At 43.7% G+C, this 27,894-nt stretch overlaps 1 protein-coding gene across 1 annotated transcript in view; it reads left to right on the top strand.

Annotated features, from left to right (window-relative positions):
- Positions 1 to 692: 692 nt before the first annotated feature.
- MAML1 (mastermind like transcriptional coactivator 1) overlaps positions 693 to 27,894 on the top strand; it is a 49,117-nt gene continuing 21,915 nt past the window's right edge. The window contains exon 1 of the mRNA XM_007169937.2: positions 693 to 1,289. Within this exon, the coding sequence (XP_007169999.2) occupies positions 963 to 1,289 (327 nt within the window). The 5' untranslated portion in view covers positions 693 to 962. The remainder of the gene's footprint in view (positions 1,290 to 27,894) is intronic.

Here is a 27,894-nt window from a genome sequence, read left to right as displayed (position 1 = left end):
TCCTTTGCAGTTCTACCCCCCGCCCCGCCCGAAAAGGAGCTAGGCTCCTTCCCATCCTCTTCTTCATGTCTGCTAGGGCTTTTGTTGTTGTAGTAATTGAACTTCTGAAATTTGTTCAAACTTTTATATAAGGGAAGATTATACAGTCTCGATGATTCAGAACAGCGCAAGAGGAAACCTTCCTTCACCTCACCCGTGTACAATTCTTACCAATTGTGAGGCTGAATGTGAGCCGTGAGGTCGAATGAAAACAGCTGACACTGAAAACCCGTGGATACTTTTTAGCTTATCAAAGCCACATTTAAGAGGCTACAGGAGGAATCAAATGATGAAGCGCGATGGTGCCAGGCGAGCGTCTGGATCTGGCGGGTTACGCCGCGCCGACTGCCCGTCTTTCCGCGGCGGACCCGGAAGGGCCTGTCCGCGTGAGGCGGCGTTTAGAGCCGGCTCTTGTCGGTCACTTAACATGGGTGAGGAGGACTGAAGCCCGCCCACCTGCTTCCCTCCGCCTCACTTGAGAATTCCTTTTAAACTGCGCACGGGAGCAGCCCCAGCGCGCCTCTTGCGTGCTAGGCCCCGCCCCTCGGGCGGCCCGCTCTTCCTTCTCTGATTGGCTGCAGTCCCTGTTCATCAGCTGTGACGCCGCTTTCGCCTGCCGGAGCCCCGCCCTTTTCCGAGAGCCCTGAAAACAATTTTAAGATGGCGGCGGCGGCGGCGGCGCGGAAAACAATGGGGCCGGGGCGGCGGGGACAGGCCGAGGCCTGAGGTGGGCAGCGAGCGACTGCCTGGGTTGGGCCGAGCGGGGCCAGAGGAAGACCCCCGCCGCGCGCGAGCCCGCTCCGCAGCTCGCGGGGCCATGGCGTGGCCGTGAGGCAGCCGGGCAGCCGGCGGGGAGCGGAGCCTGCCGTGCCAGCCGACCCCGAGAGGCCCGCCTCGGGCCCGACCCGTGCAGCCCGCGGCTCATGGTGCTGCCCACCTGCCCCATGGCGGAGTTCGCGCTGCCGCGACACAGCGCGGTCATGGAGCGCCTCCGCCGGCGCATCGAGCTGTGCCGGCGCCACCACAGCACCTGCGAGGCCCGCTATGAGGCCGTATCGCCCGAGCGCCTGGAGCTCGAGCGCCAGCACACCTTCGCCCTCCACCAGCGCTGCATCCAGGCCAAGGCCAAGCGCGCCGGCAAGCACCGGCAGCCGCCCGCCCCGGCCCCAGCTCAGGCCCCGGCCCCGGCGCCCGCCCCGGCCCCCCGCCTCGACGCCGCCGATGGCCCAGAGCACGGCCTCCCGGTCGCGGTGAGTAGGGCTCGGGGAGCAGCCTCTTCCCGAGAGATGCTGCCCCTGACGCCGCCCAGGGCCCTTTGAGACTTCCCCAGTGCCCGCAACTTCTCTGGTCTGGCTTGGGGGAGGCTAACATGGCAGGGACTGAGCGGTTGTCATCTGCGGGAAATGGCACTGTGGCGTTACTTTGGGAAAACATGACCCTAAGGACCTTACATTAAGGTCCCGGGTGGGAAGGCTGGCCAACTGTCGGTGAAAGGTTTTTCTTCCAGACTGCATTCCGAAATTTTGAGATCTTTATTTTGGAACAGACTGGCATTAAAGTCGCCTGTGATAGTGGCTTCATTTATTCTGCAAATGTTCATTGGGTCCTTGCTCTTTGCAGGGTCAGGGCTTAAATATGGAAATAAAACGGCCTTTAGTTGACCAAACTGTTCTTCATGGAAAATCAAGAATCTTTGGAAATCTTAGTAAAGACATAGTACTGCTCATTGAGGTGTACAAAGGTATTCTTTATTTAGGCAACCCTGAAATTTGTGAATTTGTGATTCCAGCAATACTGTTGACAAAGCCAGTTTTCATTATAAGCCTGTTTAAAACCTCTGATGATATTAGAGTTTGTTGGTAAATTATTATGCCCTTTGGGTTTTCAGTAGATATTCGGGAAATTTGTTGGTTAGAGGTTTTCCGTCCTGAGACTGATTATAAGGTTCCTTGCTGTTGTTTTCTTGGTAATTTAAAGTTTAGAACAAATGTTACCAATTTAATTTCTGTGTGTTTTTAAATTCATGCCTTTGTTACGTTCTCACCTGGGCTGTTGCAGTACTCTTCCCTAATTAGTCTCCAGGTGTTCAGTCTCTTTCACCCTTGAAGTGCTAGGTCTGTCACAGCCCCTATGCTCTGGTTGAATTATTTTCCTTATTCTCTCCCACACTAGCTTGGGCTGCTGGACCTCTCATTGCTTATTGTTATCAAGTCTAATATAGTCAAGTCTTCTCATCCTCACTTTTCTTGTCTGTAAACCGAGGATGTGTTTGGTTTCCTCTAGGATTTTTATAAGACTCAAAAGAAATGAGTGTTGATGTGAAAAATATTTCATAAATGGAAAGGCTGCCTGCAGGACCCTCCCCCATCACCTTTCAGAATCCTGACATCCTTCAGGTCTATCTCATCTTCCACTTTAAAACCAGTTTCCAGCCTACCCCACAGCAGTTAGAATCTCCTTTGTCAAAACATTTAGGAAATGTATTGTCTATGCTATTTATTTTAAGCACATTGTCACATACTAGTTTAGGACATGTCTTGCAAACAAACTGTAAGCCCTGGGAGACAGGGAGGAGTGCAGCTCACAGTCAAAGGAAAGACTTTTAAGAGTTATGGGGGTGGGCTTCCCTGGTGGCGCAGTGGTTAAGAATCCGCCTGCTAATGCAGGGGACACGGGTTGGAGCACTGGTCCGGGAAGATCCCACATGCCGCGGAGCAACTAAGCCCGTGTGCCACAACTACTGAGCCTGAGCTCTAGAGCCTGCGAGCCACAACTACTGAGCCCACGTGCCACAACTACTGAAGCCTGTGCGCCTAGAGCCCGTGCTCCGCAACAAGAGAAGCCACCACAATGAGAAGCCCGCACACTGCAACTAGAGAAAGCCCATGCGCAGCAACAAGACCCAACACAGCCAGAAATTAATTAATTAATTAATTAATTAATTTTAAAAAAGAGTTGTCGGTGGTAATTCCGTGTAAGTAAATAGTGAAAGCTCATAAAAATCTCAATTTTACACACACATAGTTACCTTGAACACCCCCTAGAATGTATATTAGTAGTGATTCAATTTGTTTAAAGAGACTACGAATTTAGATCCCCTATGATATTTTTAGACCTAAACTACTAGAGAGAAATTGGACATGCTGTTTGAAGAGAAATTAATTCTGAGTGTGTTAGAACTTGAGTCTGGCCTGTCAGCCATTCTTTTGGGTGATTAGGTGTGCCCTGTTATGTTGATGTCTTATCACATTAAACCTTGACCCATGGATTTCATGAGTTAAACTTTAGAATGGAATTGCTCTTCAGCCTCCTTACTAGGAAGAGGGACCCTTTTCACTTCAGTCTCCAAGTGACTCTAGGTGAGCTCTTTGGCCTTGGAGTGGGGTTTTAGGCATGGAAGATCAGTGTCACTAAGAACACAGTGGCTTGTTCCGTTTTAGTGGCTCCTTCAGTTCAGAGAGGGGGAGAGTCCTTGCCTTGGTAGGATTTTGGCTTGGAGAGAGAGCACAGCTTTGCCAGAGAAATGGAGGGGAGAACGTGCCTCTTAGTCATTGTTATTTTTGACAATTCTGTGTATGTATATGATCTAATTAATATTCCTTACATAAGGAATATTATTCCTATTTTTTTCCAAATGTCCTGTAGTACTCTTAGGCAGTCGTTTCATAGCAAAGTTACCATCGGTAAACCATTTGTACAAGTGAAAAGGAATCAAGTCAGATTATAGTAGAGTACACCTTCTGCTTATGTTTTTCCCCTTCTTAGGATATTCCACCACAACAAAACCTTGACCACTATCTTCCTACTGTAGATACTGTGAGAGATGGATCAGAAACAGTGCTTCAGACTTTTTCCTACTCTAATTGTCAAGGAATTACCTCATTAGGTTTTCTTCATACTGTGTGTGCTCATTAAAAACCAAATACTAGTTTTCTAATGACAGGATTGACTTTTTTTTTAATTTATTTATTTAATTTATTTATTTTTGGCTGCGTTGGGTCTTCATTGCTGCATGGGGGCTTTCTCTAGTTGCGGCGAGTGGGAGCTACTCTTCATTGTGGTGCGTGGGCTTCTCGTTGCAGTGGCTTCTCTTGTTGCGGAGCACGGGTTCTAGGCATGCGGGCTTCAGTAGTTGTGACACGTGGGCTCAGTAGTTGTGGCACACAGGCTTAGTTGCTCCGCGGCATGTGGGATCTTCCTGGACCAGGGATCGAACCCATGTCCCCTGCATTGGCAGGCGGATTCTTAACCACTGTGCCACCAGGGAAGTCCAGATTGGCTTCTTTGTATTAAGGATGCCAGATAATAGAGAATTATCCACTCACTTTATACATTCATTCTGTCATGAAAATAGTGTTCTACAATAGCTTGAACATTTTCTTTTAGTAAAATTTTTTTTTTTAATATTTATTTATTTTGGCTGCGCCGGGTCTTAGTTGCAGCACACGGGATCCTCGCCATGACACGTGGACTTCTTAGTTGCAGCATGCATGTGGGGTCTAGTTCCCTGACCAGGGCTCGAACCCGGGCCCCCCTGAATTGGGAGCGCAGAGCCTCAGCCACTGGACCACCAGGGAAGTCCCTCTTTTAGTAAAATGTTGTAAAGGTTTATGCCACATCCCCTTATCCACCATTGTCACACTTTTGCTGCTTACTCCTTAAGTCATTGCGATAGTCTACCAAGAAATTTGACGGTTGCATGCCAACCATTCATGGAAGTTGCCTTTCCTGCTTAGTTTAGGCATGCAGTATTTCTCTCTCTCTGTCTCTCTCTTTTTTTTTTTTCTTTTTCTTTTTATCCTTTTAATAAGATCTTTCACAGGACAGAAAAATTTAATTTTGATAAAATCCAGTTTATAATCATTTATTTTATGAATTGTGTTTTGGTGTTATGTTTAAGAACTCTTTTTATACATCTGTAGATTCAAAATGTTCATATTTTATCGAGAATTTTTTGCATTTAAGTTAATGAAAAATGTTAATCTGTAATTTCCTTCCTTTCTCTCTTCTTTCCTCTCTTTCTTTCTTCTCTCTGTTTTTAACTTTTATCTGTACATAACTACACAAATAGTACAAAGAACATCTGCATACCCTCCTCTTAGATTCTACCCATTGTCATCATCATGCCCCATTTGCTTTATCATTTGCATACATACCTCTTTCTCTCCTCTCTTTCTCCCTAAAACTTTGGTTCTCTGAACCACCTGTGAGAGCACTGCACACATGGCTGTCTACTCCAGACACCCCAGTGTGTACCTTCTAAGAGTTAAGAAAGATGTGCGAAATTTTAATGATTTTGTAGACCGAACTTGTGTAGGAATTATGTAAATAACAAATTATTTTCAGGGAGTAGATGTTCTGAACATAAAACAGACATTGTTCTATAATCACGTGGGATAATTTTAGAGAAAAGATGACTAATGTGGCTTTAGGATCCCATTTCTTCCTGTAACATTTGCTACCTTGTCATAGTACCATATTTCCTTTTTTATCTTCAGTATCCCCTTTCCCACTGGGTCCTTCCCTGTAGCTTGAAACAGGAGCACATATTCTCCTTTCTTTTGTCTTTTCTCACCCTCAAAATAGTATTCTATCTCCTTCCTTCCCTTTGCACTTTCCACTGCACTTCCCATTTACTCATTGCCCCATTGTAATCTGCCTTCTACCTCTTCTACTTTTCCGAAGCTGCCCCCTTAAAGGACACCAAAGATGGAATTACCAAATTCAGTGGCTTCTTAGTCATCATTCTTTTTGACTTCCTCCTTCCTAAGACTCTTCTCTTAGCTTCTACTCTCTTCTGATTTTCTTTCCAGCTTTCTGACTTTTTTTCTGTCTCCTTCCTGCTTTCCCTTATTAATTCATGCAACAGATATTTGAGTGCCTACTATGGGCCAGAGCATATTTTAGTTGCTAGGGATACAGCAGTGAACAAGACAGATTGAAACTCTGCTCTCATGGAGAGAGATCAATAATTTTTTAAATTAATTTTAAGTTATAATAAATGCTAAGAAAAAATTTAGAGTTATATGATACTGAGTGATTTGTAGCAGCAGCTTTAAATATGGTAGTAGCAGCTCTGTCTTAATTTGGCCTGAATGACAGGAGGTTATGAATCAGCTGAAAGTTTCAGAAAAGAACATTCCAGTTAGAGAGAACCACCAGCACAAAGTCTCTGAGGCAGGAACCTTCTGAGCTTGTATGAAGAACAGAAAGGAAGTCAGTGTGGCCAGAGCAGCAGGTATGCAGCTGGTATGAGTAAGCAAGGATCAGATCAGGTGCAGTGAGAAGCAATAGCAGAATTTTAAGCAAAAACATTACATGATCTAACATTTTTTAAAGGCCATTCTGGTGCTAGATGGAGGATGTCTGGGATTGGTCTGGGCAAGAGTGGATGCAGTTAAAGCTTTTGCAATGTCTAAGCTGGGGCTAGTGGTAGTAGTGCAGATGGACAGGAGGAGATGGATTCTGGACAGCTTCTGAAGGCAGAGGTGACAGGTTGCTGATGGACTAAATGGATTGGATGGGGGCAAACGGGAGGAGTTGAAGGGAATTCCAATTTTTTTGGCTTGAGAAACTTTCTTTGCACACTTTTTAAACATTCATGGTCCCCAACCAACTATATTCTCTACTTTTTTCACTCAGTTTTCTTTTCCTGGGTTAATGTCATTGATTTTTTTTTTAATATTTATTTATTTGGCTGCGTCAGGTCTTAGTTGTGGCACGTGGGATATTCGTTGCGGCATGCGGGATCTTTCATTGTGGCGCTCGGGTTCTTCGTTGCAGTGCGCAGGCTTCTCTCTAGTTGTGGTGTGCGGACTCCAGGGCGCCCAAGCTCAGTAGTTGTGGCACGTGGGCTCTCTAGCTGTGGCTTGCGGGCTTAGTTGCCCCGCAGCATATGGGATCTTAGTTTCCCGATCAGTGATCGAACCCGCATCCCCTGCATTGGAAGGCGGATTCTTAACCGCTGGACCACCAGGGAAGTCCCTGTCATTGATTCTTTCATGGCTTCGTCTATCACCTATAATAATGAGATTCTCCAGATAGCTCTACCAAGGTTCAGATCCAGCTGTCTACCGGACATTTCCACTTTGATTTCCCACATGTCCAAAAGGGACTCTCCCTTTTTCTTGCCAGTCTTGTTTCTTCAGAGTATTTTCCCTAGTCCAGTCATTCAAAGTAGAAACTTGGGAATTATCCACTCCTTTTCTTCATTTCCTGTTTTTTTGGTTTTTGTGGGGTTTTTTTTTTTTTTTTTTTTTCGGCCACGCTCTGCAACGGAATCTTAGTTCCCCGACCAGGGATTGAACCAGTGCCCTCTGCATTGGGAGAGCAGAGTCTTAAACACTTGGACTGCCAGGGAAGTCTCTATTTCTGTCTTTAAGTTGGTTATTTGTTCAACCAACATTGAGCTCCTGCTGGGAGCCACAAATTGTGGTGGTGCCAGACCTGTGTGTCATGCAGTCTGTTGGGGAGTCGATGGTAAACAGTTCGTTGCAAAGCCCTGTCGAGGGCTGAAAAGCCTGTGGGAATACTAGGAAAGGGATGCCCCTTGGGTGAAGTTTGGAAAGCTGTAAAGACTTGACTTTTTTTTTTTTTTTAAGGTTTTTATTTATTTATTTATTTATTTATTTATTTAATTTATGGCTGTGTTGGGTCTTCGTTTCTGTGCGAGGGCTTTCTCTAGTTGCGGCAAGTGGGGGCCAATCTTCATCGCGGTGCGCGGGCCTCTCATTATCGCGGCCTCTCTTGTTGCGGAGCACAGACTCCAGATGCGCAGGCTCAGTAATTGTGGCTCACGGGCCTAGTTGCTCCGCGGCATGTGGGATCTTCCCAGACCAGGGCTCGAACCCGTGTCCCCTGCATTGGCAGGCAGATTCTCAACCACTGCGCCACCAGGGAAGCCCAAAGACTTGACTTTTAAAATGGGTCTTAATATTTTGCCAGATGTTTTCCCAAAGGGTGTTACATGAAACGCTAATTTCATGGGCTGTTATAAGAGTTCTAGAGTTGAGCAAATTTGGGTGACACTGGGATAAACAGATTTAAAGTTTCCTTTATTTAGGACATTTCCAAACATTTAATAGGCTAATATGCATGTGGACTTGAGCTCTTATCTGGGGGCATCTAATAGGATTTTGATTCCTTTGGAAAACTAAGCAAAAGCACAAAATTATGACAGTGAGTAGATCTTTGAATTTAAGGCTTAAAGTGCCAGAGAGGCTGGAAGATAAAACTGGAAAGGTAGGAGTCATATCACGAAAAGCTTTGTGTTTGATACTGGGTGTTTGGACTAAATAATTTTGAAACATTGTGAACCCCGCCTCACATATTTTTATGTTGACATTTTGAACTTTTCATCCTAAGTTTTTAAGCTTATGAAAAATTATAATGCATTTGTTGTTAATCAATTGTATATTAAATTACTGTAACTCAGTTTATTAAGTGAAATATATGAAATAAGAAACTTATGTAACACATAAGTGCTACATATGTTTAATGTGAATCAACTATTTTAAAAAGAGAAAAGAAAAAGGGCAAAATGCTCTTTATAGTTGCAGAGGATATAACTTCCAGAGAATTATAAATATTAACATTTAAAAATAAAATGGTTATCATTTTTTAAAATGTCGCCAGTGGAATCTGAATACCTTAGTGATATGCTTTCATCAACCATTTAAAGAATGCTTTTCCTTAACAGAAATTTTATTTATTTATTTTAAGAAGGTTTATTTATTTATTTATTTATTAATTAATTAATTTATTTTACTGCTCATGGGCTTTTCTCTAGTTGTGGCAAGCGGGGACTACTCTTCGTTGCGGTGCGTGGGCTTCTCATTGTGGTGGCTTCTCTTGTTGCGGAGCACTGGCTCTGGGCGCGTGGGCTCAGTAGTTGTGGCACGCAGGCTCAGTAGTTGTGGCTCGCGGGCTCAGTAGTTGTGGCTCGCGGGCTCTAGAGTGCAGGCTCAGTAGTTGTGGCACACGGGCTTAGTTGCTCCGTGGCATGTGGGACCTTCCCAGACCAGGGCTCGAACCTGTGTCCCCTGCGTTGGCAGGCGGTTTCTTAACCACTGCACCACCAGGGAAGTCCCTATTTTTTAAATTTATTATTTTTGGCTGCGTTGGGTCTTCGTTGCTGCGCGTGAGGGCTTTCTCTAGTTGCAGCGAGCGGGGGCTACTCTTCGTTGTGGTGCACAGGCTTCTCATTGCAGTGGCTTCTCTTGTTGCGGAGCATGGGCTCTAGGCTTGCAGGCTTCACTAGTTGTGGCACGCGGGCTCAGTAGTTGTGGCGCACAGGCTTAGTTGCTCTGTGGCATGTGGGATCTTCCCGGACCAGGGCTCGAACTCATGTCCCCTGCATTGGCAGGCAGATTCTTAACCACTGTGCCGCCAGGGAAGTCCTAACAGAAATGTTAAATCATTCCTTTTTCTTGGAATTTGCATTTCTTTTTTTTTTTAATTATTTATTTATTTTTGGCTGTGTTGGGTCTTCGTTGCTACGCGTGGGCTTTCTCTAGTTGCAGTGAGCGGGGGCTACTCTTCATTGTGGTGCGCGGGCTTCTCGTTGCAGTGGCTTCTCTTGTTGCGGAGCACGGGGTCTAGGCACGTGGGCTTCAGTAGTTGTGGCACACGGGTTCAGTAGTTGTGGCTTGCAGGCTCTAGATCGCAGGCTCAGTAGTTGTGGCACACGGGCTTAGTTGCTCCGCGGCATGTGGGATCTTCCCGGAGCAGGGCTCGAACCCGTGTCCCCTGCATTGGCAGGCAGATTCTTAACCACTCTGCCACCAGGGAAGTCCCGGAACTTGCATTTCTTTTTCCTTTTTTTTTTTTTTTTTTAAATTGGAGTATAGTTGATTTACAATGCTATGCTAGTTTCAGGCACACAGCAAAGTGATTCAGCCATACACACATATATATCCTTTTTCAGATTCTTTTCTCTTATAGGTTATTACTATACAGTAAATTCCCTTTTTGCCCTTTTTTTTTTTTTTTAAAGAAGGCAGCACTTCATATATATATATATTTTTTTTTTTAGAAGGAGGGAGCTAGTATTTTTTTTTAATAAAGTCTCTTTATTCTTTTTTTTTTTTAATTAATTTATGGTTGTGTTGGGTCTTCGTTTCTGTGCGAGGGCTTCCTCCAGTTGTGGCAAGTGGGGTCCACTCTTCATCGCGGTGCGCAGGCCTCTCACTATCGCGGCCTCTCTTGTTGGGGAGCACAGGCTCCAGACGCGCAGGCTCAGCAATTGTGGCTCACGGGCCTAGTCGCTCCACGGCATGTGGGATCTTCCCAGACCAGGGCTCGAACCCATGTCCCCTGCATTGGCAGGCAGATTCTCAACCACTGCGCCACCAGGGAAGCCCCCCTTTTTGCTCTTTTTAAAGTTGATTTATAGGGAATTCCCTGGCAGTCCAGTGGTTGGGACTCCACGCTTTCACTGCTGAGGGCCCGGGTTTGATCCCTGGTCATGGAACTAGGATCCCACAAGCCACATAGCGTGGCCAAAAAAAAAGTCGATTTATACAAAAGAATGTATGTAGCATTTATAGGGTTCTGTGTGTTATATATATTTCTTATTTCAGTAAGTGGAATTACAGTAAATTAGTATATAACAAACACATTATAAATTTTTATAAATAATTAAGCAAAAAAAGTACAGGTTTATTATACATGCCTCCCTTAATGAGATGGATGAGGCTTTTCCCACCTCAATTTGTTCACATAACTGTGGATGAATATTACTTGTTGACAAAATGACAGTTCTTAATTCTTTTCCTGTTTTTTGTTTGTTTTTATACATTTAAGTTCCAGTAATCCTTGTTCACATAAGTATAAAAGAAAGGAAGAAATTTAATTATACAATGTTAATCAAGTTTTTGAAATTTGAGTTGGTATGCCAAAAATCACACAGTGATATGTATCATCAAAATTCATTTACCAATTAGATGACAGCTTGGTTAGGTACAGTTTCAACTTTAATGAAAGCAGAGAATTAGAAACCATTTGACTTATAAAAGGATAATCTAGTCATCAGTCATTCACTTTCTCAGTTACAGAGAAGTGAAACACAAAGGCTTTACCAAATCTTTATCAATTGATTGTTGATTATACCTGTTATTCTTTCACTTAGAAGGGCCTTGTTTAACCGAATATACTCAAAATTGGTTGGGAAAATCAAAATACTGTTCATTTCAATACACCTTTGCCAATACAGTATTTTTTGATAAAATATTTTTATCTGCTTTAGATATATTTTCATCGAAACCTTAGAGCTGTGACTGTAGCTTGTTTAATGTATGAAAAATGTCTACCTAATTGGCAAAATCAGTCTTCATTTTCAAGTTAATCAGCTTTCTGTCAGAAAAAGTTTGACTTCATTTTTCAAATACAAATAATACTGTGCAACCCCGTGAGTACCATCTCACTTCTGAATTCTAAGGGAGAGTTCAAGAGCATGGAGCCTTGTCATGAGTTTTGTTGCCTGCATCAAATACTGTGCATTGCCTGCATGTATTTTGTTCATATTAAGCATTCTTTTGAAGAGCTATACGTTATTTGGTTAGTTGAGGATGGAAGAATGATGTCTTTAAATGAAAAATATCACCACTCCTGCTGCCCACTCTATGGTAGTCTTAATTCACAGCATCCCAACTCGCAGACCAAACTTTGGCAATTTAAGTGCTCAAGGCCCTTAAGTCAGTGAAGAACTATTGTGCCTAGCAGAGCAACAGAAGAGACTGTGGTATACGGTGAACATTTGGAGCAGCATGTCATTGGGGTGGCATCTGGCACCATGGGAATGAAACCCACGTGCAGCACTCCAGGGTCCCTAAAATACTTTGAATGCAGTTCTTTGAAAATGGCCTTATTTCTCTAGGTGTCTTTACACGTATGCCCTTCCCTAGTCTCACAATGCCTGACACCTGCTCACCATTCAGAACTCTGCTCATGTGCCATCTCCTCTAGGACCTCTTTCCTAAGTCCCTCCTCTAGCCAGGCTAGGTACTTAAACCTCTGCCAGAACAACCACAGTGAGCTTTAATTAGCATGTTTGCCGCTCTCCATTAGACTGTGAGCAATCTGAGAGCAAGACCAGTAGTTTAGCACCATACCTCCCACATATTTGGCAGTCAGCAAGCATCTGTTAATGATATTAATGTTAATGATATTGTGGAAGGAGCTCTGAATTGGGAGTCAGAAGCTGTATGTTTTTAGGCTGGGATCATTTCAGAGGTGGAGTTGACAGCGGTAAGACAGTAGGCCCTGATTTGTACTGCCATGTTCATTGCAGCCTTGTTCATAATAGCCAAGTGGTGGAAGCAATCTGAGTTTCCATCAACAGATATGAATGGATGAAGAAAATGTGGTGTATACATACAGTGGACTATTATTAAGCCTTAAAAAGGAAGGAAATCTTGTCATATGTTGAAACATGGATGAACCTTGTGGACATTATGCTAAATGAAATAAGTCAATTGCAGAAAGAGAAATACTGCATGATTCCACTTATCTGAGATATCTAAAATAGTGAAACTCTTAGAAACACAAAGTAGAATGGTAGTTGCCAGGGGCTGGAGGGAAGGGGAGAGTGGGAGTTGTTCAGTGGACGTAGAGTTTCAGTTTTGCCAGATGAAAAGTTCTAGAGATTTGTTGCACAACAGTGTGCATATAGTTAACACTACTGTACTGTACACATAAAAAAGATGGTAACTTTTATGATATGGTTTTTGACCACAAATTATTTCTGAAGTGTAGTTGAATTAGTGTGTTACTTATTGCTGTACTGCACAGTGACTCAGTTGTACATAGATATATACATTCTTTTTCATATTCTTTTCCATTATGGTTTATCACAGGATACTGAATATAGTTCCCAGTGCTGTACAGTAGGACCTTGTTGTTTATCCATTCTAGATATATCAGTTTGCATCTGCTAATCCCAAACTCCCCATCCAACCCTCTCCCCCCAACCCCTTGGCAACCACCAGTCTATTCCCTATGTTTCTGATTCTACTTCTGTTTCATAGATAGGTTCATTTGTGACCACAATTTTTTAAAAATTAATTACAAGACAAAAACTATGATTTTCCAAACCATATGCCTGGAAAATTTTTAGCAATTATAAGGGCTTTAGTTATTTATTTATTTGCCACACCTTGCTGGCATGCGGGATCTTAGTTCCATGACCAGGGATCGAACCAGTGCCCCCTGCATTGGAAGCACAGAGTCTTAACCACTCGATCACCAGGGAAGTCCCTAATAAGGGCTTCTTAATAAAGGCATATCGGGACATCCCTGGAGGCTCAGTGGTTAAGAATCCGCCTGCCAGTGAAGGGGACACGGGTTTGAGCCCTGGTCCAGGAAGATCCCACATGCTGTGGAGCAACTAAGCCCATGTGCCACAACTACTGAGCCTGAGCTCAAGAGCCCGTGAGCCACAACTACTGAGCACGTGTGCCACAACTACTGAAACCTGCGCGCCTGGAGCCCGTGCTCCACAACAAGAGAAGCCACCACAATGAGAAGCCTATGCACCACAACGAAGAGTAGCCCCCACTCGCCACAACTAGAGAAAGCCTGTGCGCAGCAATGAAGACCCAACACAGCCAAAAATAAATAAACAAACAAATAAATAAATAAATTTATTTATTTAAAAAAAGATACTCTGTGGCAGAGTGTCATGTATATCAGAATTAGAGCAGTCCCCACTTATCTGCAGTTTTGCTTTCCACTGTTCCAGTTACCTGAGGTCAACCATTGTCCGAAAATATTAAATGGAAAATTTTAGAAATAATTCGTAAGTTTTAAATTAGGTGCCATTCTGAGTAGTGTGATGAAATCTTGTGCTCTGTCCCCCTGGGGACATGAATCATCCCTTTGTCTAGCACATCTACGCTGTATACCCTACACACCCTTTAGTCACTTAGTAGCCATCTGGGTTATCAGATTGATAGTCACGGTATTTAAGTGCATCTAATTCTCATTTTACTTAATAATGGCCCCAAAACACAGGAGTGGTGATGCCAGAAATTCAGAGATGCCAAAGAGAAAGTGTAAAGTGCTTCCATTAAGTGAAATGTATAGATTTCAGTACTATGCCCGGTTTCAGGCGTCCACTGGGGGTGCAACCCCATGGATAAGGGGGAACTACTGTACTTGGGGCACTTTTTTTTTTAATTTATTTATTTATTTTTGCTGTGTTGGGTCTTCGTTTCTGTGCAAGGGCTTTCTCTAGTTGCAGCGAGCGGGGGCCACTCTTCTTCGCGGTGCGTGGGCCCCTCACTATCGCTCCCTCTGTTGTTGCGGAGCACAGGCTCTAGACGCGCAGGCTCAGTAGTTGTGGCTCACGGGCCCAGTCGCTCCGTGGCATGTGGGATCTTCCCAGACCAGGGCTCGAACCCGTGTCCCCTGCATTGGCAGGCAGACTCTCAACAACTGCGCCACCAGGGAAGCCCCTTGGGGCACTTTTTAACTATATATCTTCTTGCCTACTGATGCCCTCCCTTTTCCACCTCTCCCCTGACTTTCATCCCTTATCACTGCTAAAATGAGTCACTGTTATTCATGGGAATATGTCATATGCCTTAGTTGTGTGGAGGTAGGTTAAATGTTTGGTCTCAATTCTTCACTCTTTGGGTCATATTATATATACACCTACACCCTTGCCATAGTTTCAGAGCAGTCAGAGTATATACGTCCCCATTCCTTGCTTTGGAGCTTGGACATATGACTTGCTTTGGCCAATGAGATTTTAATGAGAGGGATAAGAGGATATATTGTATTTATGAAACAATCATTTTTTAATTCAGAAAACAAAATCTTGGAAATATTATAAAAATACGAAATATATGTGTGAACTATACATATGAAATATGAGTAATTTTCCCAAAAAGTAAAGAAAAAGAAGACAAAACCAAACATAGAGAAGAAAATTAGAGGACCAGTGTAGGAGGTTGAACATCTGAAAAATAGAAGTTACTAGAAGAAAGAAATGATTTAAAAAATAATTTGAGGGACTTCCCTGGTTGTCCAGTGGTAAAGAATCCACCTTCCAATGCAGGGGACGTGGATTCCATCCCTGGTCAGGGAACTAAGGTCCCACATGCTGTGGGGCAACTAAGCCCGCACACCACAATATTGAGCTCGCGTGCCTCAACGAGAGAGCCTGAATGCTGCAAACTACAGAGCCCACGTGCTCTGGAGCCCGTGTACCACAACTACAGAGTCCATGTGCCCAGGAGCCTGCACGTCACAACTAGAGAGAGAAAACCTGCACACCACAGCTAGAAAGTAACCTGAGCGCCACAACTAGAGAGAAGCCCGAGCCCTGCAATGAAGAGCCTGCGCACCGTAACAAAAGATCCCACATGCCTCAACGAAGATCTCGTGTGCCGCAACTAAGACCTGACGCAGCCAAAAAAAATAAGGAAAATAAATAAATAAATATTTTAAAAATAATAATAATTTGAGAATTTAAAGGCATGAGTTGCCATATTAAAAGGGCACACTGTGCCCAGCACTGGGGAAGAAAATAGACGCACGCCAGTTATAAATTCTGAACATTCAGTTTAAAGAAGAGATACAAACTTCCAGCATGGGGAGAGTAGGGTACTAGGTCATATATCAAGAATCAGAGTATCTTTGGACTTCTTGGCAGCACCATAGGAATCAAGAAGACAACAGTACAATGCTGAAATTCTGAAGTAAAATGATTACCAACCTAGAATTCTATACCTAGGCAAAGTATACAACAAGAACGAGTATAGAATAAAGTCATTTTCAGAAATTAAGGATTTAAAAAATTTTAACTGTCACCCTTTTTAAGAAGCTACTGCAAGAAATACTCCATCAATATTGAAAGAATAAATCAAGAAAGAGTAAGACATTAGATACAGAAAACAGGAGACCCAACAACAACAAAAAAATGACAAGGATTCACTTGGAGGAGGATGATAAGTGATACCAGGATGGCTTGTCTTGATCATGTCTCTCCTTTCATGCTTTGCCAAGGACACTCATGCAAGTTTTCAGCTTTTCCCTGAGAGTGGGAGGTAGGCCATGTTGGGCTCAGAAGCAGAAGTACAGAGCAGCCCACTCTCACTGACCAGACTTCTGCTGCATGTCCAGTGCCTGGTCTACATGCTGCATGTCTTGCCATGTGCCCAACTGTGGAGAAACCTGTGTTTCCCAAGACTCACTCATGACCTCGCTTGCAACTTCCTCAGAGAGGACCTTGTCAGCTTTCATAGAAGTGGAAGTCAGACCATGACCCAAGAATGCTCTGCTCACCTCATTCTGGAACCTCTGTCCGGTGAGATCAGTGCTGCCTGCTCCTTGCATGGCTGGTGTTTGCTTGCCCTCCCTTTTCAAGACTAGGTGGTTATGTTGTTTGGGGATAGATTAAATGAGGGTGGTAGAACTATTATTAAACTCAATTAACACAAAATCAAGATATTAGATATCTGTGTCAGGGGTTGAAGAGAAGGGATACAGGGGCTTCTAAGGAGAGCTTCTCAGACTTAATGTGCATGTGAATCACTTGGAGACCCTGTTAAATGCAGATTCTAAGCCAGAGCAGGGGGAGGCTGAGATTCAGCATTTTTTAAACCTTCTAGGTGATGCTAGTTCTGTCCTGGGACCATACTTTGAGTGCCAACGTTCTAAAGTGCTGGTACTGTTGTTTCTTAATTTGAGCAGTTGATGCACAGTGTTCATTTTATTGTTACTCTTGATGTATGCATGTATGTGTGATACCTTTCACAACAAAAAGGTTTTAATTACAAAGGAAAAATATGAGAAGGATGTATTGAGCAAAAATCCTGGGGATGTAAATATGTCAAATCATAAAAGCCTTGCATGCTTTATTATATTAGTCAGTGTTCTCCAGAGAAACAGAACCATTAGGAGACATATACATATGGAGGGGAGGGGAGTATTGATTGGTTTTATTGTAATGAATTGGCTCACACAGTGACAGAGGCTGACAAGTCCCAAGATCTGCAGTCGGCAAGCTGGAGACCCAGGAGAACCAATGCTATAGTTCCATAGTCAGAATGTTGGCATGCTCCAGACCCCATGAAGAGCCAGTGTTCCAGTTTGAGTTCACAGGCAGGAAAAAAAAAAAATGATGTCTCAGCTCAAGGCAATCAGGCAGGAGGAGTTCCTTCTTGCTTAGCCTTTTTATTCTGTTCAGGATCCCACTTGATTGGATCCATCCAAATCAGGAGGGCAATCTGCTTTATTCAGTCTACTGATGCAAGTATTAATTTCATCCAGAAGCACCTTCATAGCCACACCCACAATAATGTTTGACCAAATATCTGGGCACCCCATGGCCCAGTCAGGTTGATGAACAAATGTTAAGAAATTGAATGACTTAGAATTTCTCAACAGCAACACAGGGAGCTAAAAGACAATGGTGCAGTTCCTTCCAAATTCTGAAGAATGATCTCCATACTGGACTTATCTATCCAGACAAAATACGAGTCAAGGGCATGTGTAGAAGGAAGACATCTTCAGACGTATGAAAAATTAATCTACATGCTTTTTCTTAGGAAACTATGGGAGAGTGTGTTTCATAAAACAAAGGAATGAACCAAGAAGGAAGAAGAAATGAGATAAGAGGGACCATAGGAAGACAGTAGCCAGTCCACACAAGAGCTTGTCAGAGGACTCCTGGACAGACTCCGCCAGAAGATGAAGAGACAATGTCTTATGTGAATGCACATCTCGAGAGACATCTAGAACACTGGCATAGAATCAGGGGTTGACAAATGTATGGAAAACCAAAGATATAAGCAAAAAGAATATAACCTTTTTACACTTTTGTCCTAAACATTTTTATTAGAAAGTCTACAATCTGTGTCATTAATTGGATTCTGTTGTACAGCTTGAGCACACATGTGCCGTCTGTATAAGTTGTTGTGTGGAGAGTTAAGAATTTGTGTGTTCTGTGTACTGTATGGTACCAGCCTCTAGTATGGCAGTCAGTGAGCCATGTCTGGGAGTTATGAAGCTGCAGGTGGATGTTTGCAGCTCATGTTCCCCAGTGTTCTCTATTGTGCCTTCAAGGATTATTAAGATGTGAGCAGGGGACTTCCCTGGTGGTGCAGTGGTTAAGAATCCGCCTGCCAATGCAGGGGACACGGGTTTGAGCCCTGGTCCGGGAAGATCCCACATGCCGTGGAGCAACTAAGCCCGTGCGCTACAGCTACTGAGCCTGCGCTCTACAGCCAGCGAGCCACAACTACTGAGCCCGCCTGCCACAACTACTGAAGATCGCGCACCTAGAGCCCATGCTCTGCAACAAGAGAAGCCACCACAAGGAGAAGCCTGCGCTCCACAACGAAGAGTAAATAGCCCCCGCTTGCCGCAACTAGAGAAAGCCCGCGCACAGCAACGAAGACCCAACGCAGCCAAAATCAAACTAATTAATTAATTAATTTTAAAAAAAAGATGTGAGCAGCTGTCACTCCCATGTTCACTCCACACACGCTCTGATACTGCTTCTGAGCTACAATTACTGCTGATCTTCTTCCTCTTTGCTCTCTTTACCCTCTCCGAACCTTAGTTCCCTTCCCTGTGAAATGGTGGTAACACCTGCTTTGCAGAGTTGCTCTGCCTAGCACAGAATAGATGCTTAATAAATGGTAGCTCTTACTGGTTTAGGAGATTTCTTTTTAAATGTTTTTTTTTTTTTAATAAACTTATTTATTTATTTATTTATGGCTGTGTTGGGTCTTCGTTTCTGTGCGAGGGCTTTCTCTAGTTGGCGGCAAGCGGGGGCCACTCTTCATGGCGGTGCGCGGGCCTCTCACTATCGCGGCCTCTCTTGTTGCAGAGCACAGGCTCAGTAGTTGTGGCTCACGGGCTTAGTTGCTCCGCGGCATGTGGGATCTTCCCAGACCAGGGCTCGAACCCGTGTCCCCTGCATTGGCAGGCAGATTCTCAACCACAGCGCCACCAGGGAAGCCCTAAATGTTTGTTTTTATTTCGTTGTTTTTGATGTCCTGCCTACCTCTTTTCATCAAATCAGGTATGAGCTGGTTTGGCAAACTAGCCAATCCCAACTTACAGACAAAATTTAGGGGTCTGTTTACTGAGCGGTGTTAATGAGTCAGGTCCCGTTCTGGTGCTGAAAAGACAGAGGTGGATGAGGGAGTGACCCTGCCTTTGGAGCTGACAGAGACAGATGCGGGATTGGACTGGACATCACTGTGCTGTGTTACGTGTGCCACATTAGAGGGTAGCACGAAAAGCCAGTGGCAAACTCTGCAGTCGCCTCTGGGAATTGAGGAAGACTTTAAGGTGGGCACTAGGTGCCCTTTACTGTTGAGTGCAGGGGGATGCCCACACAGCTCCCTGTGCTCCTGGCACATCCACTTTTCTGCCTGCTCACCTCCATCCTTATCGCCACACACCCATGACCTCTCCCCACTGCCAGCCTGAGAGTCCATCAGAATAGCACCAGTGAACCTGACCTCTCTGCTGCCACCTGTCATCACTCACTGTGCTCTAGCCACACACGAGCCTGCCAGGGACACTCTTTTCCCAGAGACCCTTGGGCAAAACCCTATCAGCAAACCTCAACAGCTCCGCCTTCAGCATACATTCAGAATTGGCCACATCTCACCACCTCTGCTACTACCACCCCAGTCTAAGCCATTGTTTCTTTTACCTGGATTATTGCCTCCTAATCAGTCTTCCTGTTTGCCCTAATCTTCCTATGATCTGGTCTCTGCCCAGCAGCCAGAATGATCTTGTTCCCCTGCTGGACCCTGCCACAGGTTCTCCATCTCACCTGAGGATAAAACCAACCCTTAACCAGGGCCCACAGACCCTGTGCAGTCTGGTACCCCCCTCCTTCCTGCCTTCTCTCGCTCACTCTCCTCCCCCTGGATCCCCTCTGGCACCATCACTTCAGGCCCCCCATCACCGCCACCACTAGGCACGCTCCCACTCGGCCCCTGCATCACTGTTCCCTAGGCCTGGACCCTCTTGCAGAGGTGGCACCTCTCACTCATCTCTCACAGATTTTGGCTCAGACTTCTCACCCTCAGTGAGGCCTTTACTGAGCACATTTTAAAAATCATAAGCCCCCACAAACTCCCTTTCTGTGCTTTATTTCCTTGGGAGCACAAGTTGGTAGGAATGTAGGCTCCAGGAGAGCAAGGGATTTGTCTGTTTCCTTCCCTGCTATATCCCCAAGGCCCAGACAGTTGCTGGCTTGATGAGCTCTAAGTAGATTTTGGTTGAATACCCCGAATGAGATAATGAGAAGCAGTTTGGGAGAAAGTGAGAAGGGGCAAGGTTGAGGCTTCCCAGCCAGGAAGTCACGCATGCAGAGGCACAAAGGGTCCTGGTATGTTGAAGTTCAGCTTTCCTGACACAGGAGGGCAGGCTGTGACGAGCAGCCTGGTGTGCAGTAAGGAGCCTGCTGCCAGAAGCAGGCAGCAGGTTTAGGGGCGCTCCCTTTCGTCTTAGTGCTGTCCTGAAAACTTAGGTTCACAGCTAATTTCTAGAGCTGCGTTGTCCAGTACTGTAGTCACCAGCCACGAAGGGCTGTTAAGTGCTTGAAGTGTGTCTAGTCCAAATTGAATTGTGCCGAAAGTGTAAAATACGTACTGGATTTTGAAACTGAGTACCAAAAAAGAATGCAAAATCTTTTTTTAATATTACATTTGAAATGGAATATATTGGGTTAAATAAATTATTAAAATTAGCTTCACCTGTTTATTTTTGAGGTGACTACGCCTGGAGGGCTTGTTAAAACTGTTTCCTTGGCCGAACCCCAAGTTTCTCACTCAGTGGGTCTCATTAACCCAAGTTGATGCCTGAGAATTTGCATTTCTAATAGGTTCCCAGGTGATGCTGATGCCACTGGTCTGGGACTACACTTTGAGAACCACTGCGCTAGAACCAAACAGGTTGAAGTTATTTTTTGAGGTGGGGAGGGGAGGAATTTGAAGGGGAAAAGTCTCAGATGAGGCAGGTCCGGAGGGAATAAGAAGGTGCAGCTGAAGGGAGTTAATCTTTGCAAGGAGAGATGTTTCCCTCTCAGAGAAGAGGGAAAGAAGAGAGTTGAGAAGTAAAGACATTAAGTTTTGAGGTGAAAAAGAGGTACATTTGAAGGAATCACAGAAGTTGAACTTTGGGAATTGACTCTGAATCAAATATATCTGTGTTCAAATCCTGGTTCAGCACTTACTTTCCATTCACTGTAAGCCCACCCCATAGGTAGTTGTGGAGATTAGGTGAACCAGTACTGCCTCCACTATTGGGCAGAGATCCCACAAAACTGAAGGACAAATACCCACGGGGCTAAAGAACAGTAGAGTGACTGTGAAAGGGAGTGATGGGAAAGGTGGGAGGGTTAATTCTAGAAATGTTCATTGGGTGCTTGTAACTTGCTGAGCATTGGACTTGGTACTGGGGGTGAAAAGGGCAGGGCTCTTGCCCTCCACGGATGGAGGGAGATGCAGAGAAATAGATCAGTGAGTATTTACAGTATGACTTTGGTCATGGAATACAAGTACAAAGGTTTGTTAGAGCACTAAGGGATGGAATAAGGAACTTGACCAGGTTTGGGGTAAGTGGCCAGGGAAAAAATGCTATAGAGGAGTTGATGTTTGAGCTAAATCTTAAAAGATTAGTAGGAGGTCGCCAGGCCAGAGGTATATTCTCAGTCCTGAAAGGAGTTCATTTAAGTCTAGGCTTCAAGGGAACAGCAGAGGATTGAGCAGAGTTTATTGAGGTCAGATCAAACAGGCCTGTACATGCCAGGTTAAGGAATTGGAACTTCATGTGTAAGTGATGGGGAAGTAAGTAATTTTAAATGGTTCAAATATGTGTGTGTTTTAGAGATCATGTTGAAAGCATTATAAAGAGTGGGTTAGAACAGAGTGAGAATAGATCAGCATGAAGTTACTTCAGTAATCTAGGTTAAAAAAATAATAATAATGAAGAGTTGAACTAAGATGGAGGTGGTGTGGAGGGATCTTAATGGAGAGTGATTAAAAAGGTAGAATCAGCAGAAATCAATGCCTGATCATCCAAGAGGTCAAGGATTGAGCCATGCACCGAGTCAGGGAGAAAGGGGAAGGAACGGATTTGGGGAGGAAGGCAAAGAGCTGAGTTTGGAGGATATCCTGTCTGATATCCACTTAGAGATTACCAGTTTACAGTTGTCTAGAGCACAGGACAGAGGACTGGGCCCAAAGGTGGTGATTTGGGAAATGTTCACTTAGTAAATATTTGAGTGCGTGCCTGTGCCAGGTTGTCAGGCCGTGGATGGGGTTGCCTGGTGAGGTGACAGCAGTGAAGAGGGACGAATGCCCTGCAGGTGTCATCACTGAAGGAGCAGGCATGAGAAGGAGCAGCCTGCAAAGAGTGGCCTTGGAAGCAGGAGCAGGTCCAGTGTGGTTGCATGGGCCTTAAGGGAGGAAGACGTTTGGAGACGGTCAGAGCTCAGTGCCTGAAAAAGGTCAAGTAGATACAGTTTGAAACGAGTTCCTTGGATTTAAGAACCAGGAGATCGCCTTGGTGAGTATGACAAAGTAGAGACTGCTCTTTGAAGAAGCTCTGAAGCGAAGGAAGAGGATTAGCTGAACGGTAAGAACGTTAGCTGCTCAGTAAGTGGTAGTGATGCGCCTCACAGCCCCTCCTCCCCACCCCCTGGAAGTGGTTCTTCTTACCACCGCCACGCCTTATTTTTGAGATGAGGAGCCAGAGCTTCTGTAGATGTTTAGCAATTTCTCTGCGAGCACACAGCAGTTAAGCAACTGAACCAGGATTCAAACCCAGCCTAGCTGTGCTCTTAACACTGTGCTAAATGGTATGGAGAGTAGGATGGAGGTTAAAAGATGGGAGGTACTGAGCATGTGTCAGTGCTCAGGGGAGGAAGGAACTGGTAAAGAGGGAGATGAATGGGAAATAGAGAAAAAGGTGGTAATTGAATGAGCAAGAACCTTGAGGAGGCCAAATGGGGTAGAGAACCCAGGTGGAGGAGGGCTTGGCTTCGGAAGGGCATAGCATTGCTTTTATATACACAGTCCCTAATTAAGTCAGAATTTCCCCATAAACAGGAAGATCATGGTGTTTATGCTTTAGGTAGTTGTTATGATACATTTTTCATATTCATATTGCTATGCCTGATTGCATTCATAGAAGAAGAGAATTCCAGAGGATTTCAGAGAGATCTAATCTAATCAATAAGTAATTATCTGCTGTTCTTTAAGTGAGCTCATGTATCATTCCAAAATAACCCTCCTTTAACCCTCTCTGGCTACCAACTGGTCCCCTCCACTTTTTAAAAACAAATTTATGAGATACAATTTACATACCATAAATTTCACCCATTTAAAGTGTACAATTCAGTCATTTTTAGTATATTCAGAGTTGTGTGGCCATCAGCACAATTAATTTTAGAATATTTTATCACCCCAGAAAGAAACCTGTACATCCCTTATCCTATCAATCCCCCCACTCCCTTCCTTTCCAGCCCTAGGCAGCCACTAATCTACTTTGTCTCTATATCTCCCTTTTTTTTAAAATAAATTTATTTGTTTTATTTATTTATTTTTGTCTGTGTTGGGTCTCTGTTGCTGCCCACGGGCTTTGTCTAATTGCGGCAGTTGGGGGCTACTCTTTGTTGTGGTGCGCAGGCTTCTCACTGTGGTGGCTTCTCTTGTTGCAGAGCACAGGCTCTAGGCGCGCTGGCTTCAGTAGTTGCAGCACGCGGGCTCAGTAGTTGTGGCTCGCGGGCTTAGTTGCTCCACGGCATATGGGATCTTCCCGGACCAGGGCTCGAACCCGTGTCCCCTGCATTGGCAGGCAGATTCTCAACCACTGCGCCACCAGGGAAGTCCTCTATATCTCCCTTTTTAAACTAAACTTGGAAGAGAACAATCCGTATTCTCTCTACTTACTCACGTCTCAAGTCAAGGGTTTTTACTCCAGTCATTCTTCTGGAACTGTTCTGGGCAACAAAATCGGTGATCGTTTAGTGACCAGACCCAATGTACTTTTCGGATACATTTAACCCATCACTCTCCCTTGTCTTCAGTATGGGCTCTTCATCTGCCCCTTGGCTGGCTTCTCACTCTTTCTGAGTGAATGGATCTGCTCTTGGTTTTAGCTGCATGTGTTGCTGATGACCGTCTTTCCATGGAACTCATAGTCAATATTATTCACTGCCTCATGGACATTACCTGGATGGTCCAGTCATTTCTTCGTGGCTGAAACTGAACAAACCCCCCCTCCCCCAAAAAACCCTGCTTTTCCTTTGTTCTCTATCTTACCCATGTATGCAGACTAGATAGAAACTCCTTTCTCCCTCACCTTCAATATGAAATAAGTTTCCAGTATCTGCTGACTTTTCTTCCATCCTAAATTTGAAATCATTTCTTTTTTCCCATACTCATGGTCAGATCCTCATCTCTTTCATGAACTATTTCTGCAATTACCTACTTGTTTACTCTGGCTTGTAGCCTCCCTCCCTGAAATCCGTTCACCACACAGTCATTATAGAGAGCTTATAAAAAGACAAATCTGACCTCATCTGCTAAGGTCCTATTAAAATGACATGCAACACATCACCTATAAGTATTTATGCCCCACCCACCCCCCAATCTGAATCTGATCGAGCTTCTAACTGCCAGTTTATAGAAAATACAGAGGATAGAACTTGTAAAGGGCACCGTGGGGCCACAGTCAGCCAACTATGGAAGTGGAAAATTTTACAGGACAAGTGACTAAGCATCTTGGACAAATAAACGACAAAGGGAAGAAAGGGAGAGAGAACTGTTACATTTTGAAAGTCTTAAGAGCATGTCAACCAAGTGCAACGTGTTGGATACTGATTTGAATAAACCAACTGTAGCAACAATTTTTTTTTTTTAACATTCAGTAATGGTGTTATGGTTATCTTTTTTTTTTGTCTCTAACTTTTCATTGGAGAATTTAATTCATTTACATTTATATAATCACTGACATTTAAAATTATTTCTGTTCTTTCAGTACTTGTTGGTTTATTGTCTCCTTTCTTTGATTCTTCCTTTTTTCTTTCCTACTTTTGGATAGATTGATAGTGTTTTCTGTGATCCCTTTTGTTCTATTGCTGGTTCTAAAGCTAAAAACCATATTTCTATTTTTTTGGTAGTTAGCCATAAATTTTAAGGTAAGTACTTAACCATAATTTTTTTCTAACATACTTTATTTTTCACAAGTCTGTGGAATGGGTATTATTAGTCCCTGCATATAAATGAAAGAAGTGAGTTTCAAAAGGTAAAGCATATTGCCCAAGATCGTATAGCTTGTTAGTGACCGAGGTGGATTTTAAATGAGGTCTATATTATTTGAAAGCCTGTATTTTTAAAAAATCTAACACCATGCTGCTTACAAGTGATTAAGGTTCAGTTAACTAGAATCATCCTTGTGTGGACCATATTTTTTTGAAACATCAGGCAGTCCAGATCTTCCATTAATTTTGCTGTGCAACCTTCAGCAACATACATTCTCTCTCCAAGTCTTAATATCCCCAGCTGTAAAGTGGCTTGATTATCCCTAATAACGTTTTTATTTTTATTATTTTTTTAAGATTTTTATTATTTATTTTACTTACTTACTTTTGGCTGCGTTGCGTCTTAGTTGTGGCACACGGGATCTTTCGTTGTGGTGTGTGGGCCTCTCTCTAGTTGTGGTGTGTGGGGTTTTTTTCCCTCTTCTCTAGTTGTGACGCACAGGCTCCAGGGTGCGTGGGCTCTGTAGTTGTGGCACGCGGGTTCCAGAGTGTGTGGGCTCTGTAGTTGGCAGCACGGGGGCTCTAGTTGAGGCGTGGGAGCTCAGTAGTTGCGGCGTGTGGGCTTAGTTTCCCCAAGACATGTGGGATCTTAGTTCTCTGACCAGGGATCAAACCCACGTCCCCTGCACTGGAAGGCGGATTCTTTACCACTGCACCACCAGGGAAGTCCCAACATTTTTTAGATCATATTTTTAAAGTGCTTGGAGAGTTCTTTGGTGATTGTCTTTTAAAAAGCTTTTATATTTTAGCAATACATGCTGAAGTATTTAAGGAGAAATGGTGTGATTCCTAGGTTATCCCAGGGAGCATGGGTAGGGTGTGAATAAGACAAGACGGGCTATGTGTTGTTTCAGCTGGACAATGGATACATGGGGGTCATTGTACTTTCTTTCTACTGTAGTGTATGTTTGAAATTTTCCATAATTTATTATGCTTAATTTTGTTTTATGTGTTTTATTTGCAAAAGATATTGATGAGACAGGGAAATGAGAGCACTGATGGGATATAGGATAATAATAAAGAATTAAAATTTTTAAATTGTGGTAAAATACATGTAACATAAAAATTTACCATCTTAACCATTTTTAAGTGTACAGTTCAGTGGCATGAGGTATGTTCACATTGTCTACAACCACACAGCCATCCATCCTCTTCAGAACTCTTTTATCTTGCAAAACTGAAAACACTATACCCATTAAACAATAAGTCCCCGTTTTCTCCTCTCTCCAACCTCTGGTAACCACCATTCTACTTTCTGTCTTTAATGAATTTGCTTCAGATATCTCATATGAGTAGAATCATATAGTATTTGTCCTTTTGTGGCTTACTTATTTCACTTAACAGTGTCCTCAGGCTTCATCCATGTTATAGCATGTATCCAAGTTTCCTTCCTTTTTAAGGCTTCTGTGGGTATACCACATTTTGTTTATCCATTCATCCATTTATGGACCCTTGGGCTGCTTCTACCTTTTGGCTATTGTGGATAACGCTACTATGAACATGGATGTACAAATCCTTGGTTTCAGTTCTTTTGGAAATGGAATTCTTTTAGAAATTAAATTGCTGGCTAATACAGTAAGTCTTTTTTTTTTTTTTTGAGGAACCGCCATACTGTTTTCATAGTGGCTGCACCATTTTACATTCCCACCAGTAGTGCACAAGGGTTCCAGTTTCTCTGTATCCTTGCCAACACTTTTTACTTTCTGACTTTTTGATGGTAGCCATCCTAATGGGTTTGAGGTGGTGATGATAAAGAATTATTAATGTTGTAGGTGTGATAATGACATCGTGTTGTTATACACATGCATATATGTTTAAGAGTTCTTACTTTTTAGAGATATATAGTGAAGTATTTGTGGATTAAATGATGTTATGCCTAGGATTTGTTTTTTAAAGTATCCAGTTTTTGGGGGGGGTGGGTGGGGAAGATAAGGAGATAGAAATGAAACAAAATGCCCAAATACTAATAATGGTTGTTTAAGTTGAGTGATGGGCATTTTGGGATTCATTATACTGTTCTCTCTAGTTTTGCGTATTTTTTAACATTTTCCATTAAATCACATTTGGGACAGTCATAGTCCATTCCAGCCTTTCCCTTTCAGCACTCCCTGTTGTGCCCTTTACGCTTCATCAACATTAAACAACTCATTTTATCTGCTTGCCTCCCTCCATCTACTGCCATTCAGTGCTCATTTGTATATCCTTGCCTTTGCCTCTCAGCCGAAGTGCCTTCCCCCTCTTCTGGATGACTTCTCTGCATCCCCTTCTCCAGAAAGTCTAGCATGCCATCCCCACACTGTTCTGTTCTCTTTCTTCCCATAACACTCGGGCTTGCCTTCATTGATTCTCCATCAGATTCTGGGGGTGGAGCCGGAACTATGTCTTGTCCTTTTTTTTTTTTAAGTGAAAATATTTTTATTTTTTAATTTTTTGGCTGCACCTTGCTGCATGTGGAACCTTAGTTCCCCAATCAGGGGTGGAACCTGTGCCCCCTGCAGTGGAAGCACGGAGTCTTAACCACTGGACAGCCAGGGAAGTCCCATGTCTTGTTTATCTTT

The sequence above is a fragment of the Balaenoptera acutorostrata genome, chromosome 2 (assembly GCF_949987535.1).
Source record: "Balaenoptera acutorostrata chromosome 2, mBalAcu1.1, whole genome shotgun sequence".
In the NCBI taxonomy this organism is placed as follows: Eukaryota; Metazoa; Chordata; class Mammalia; order Artiodactyla; family Balaenopteridae; genus Balaenoptera; species Balaenoptera acutorostrata.
Note: the sequence above shows the minus strand (reverse complement) of the source record. Positions and strands in the feature narration are given on the sequence as shown.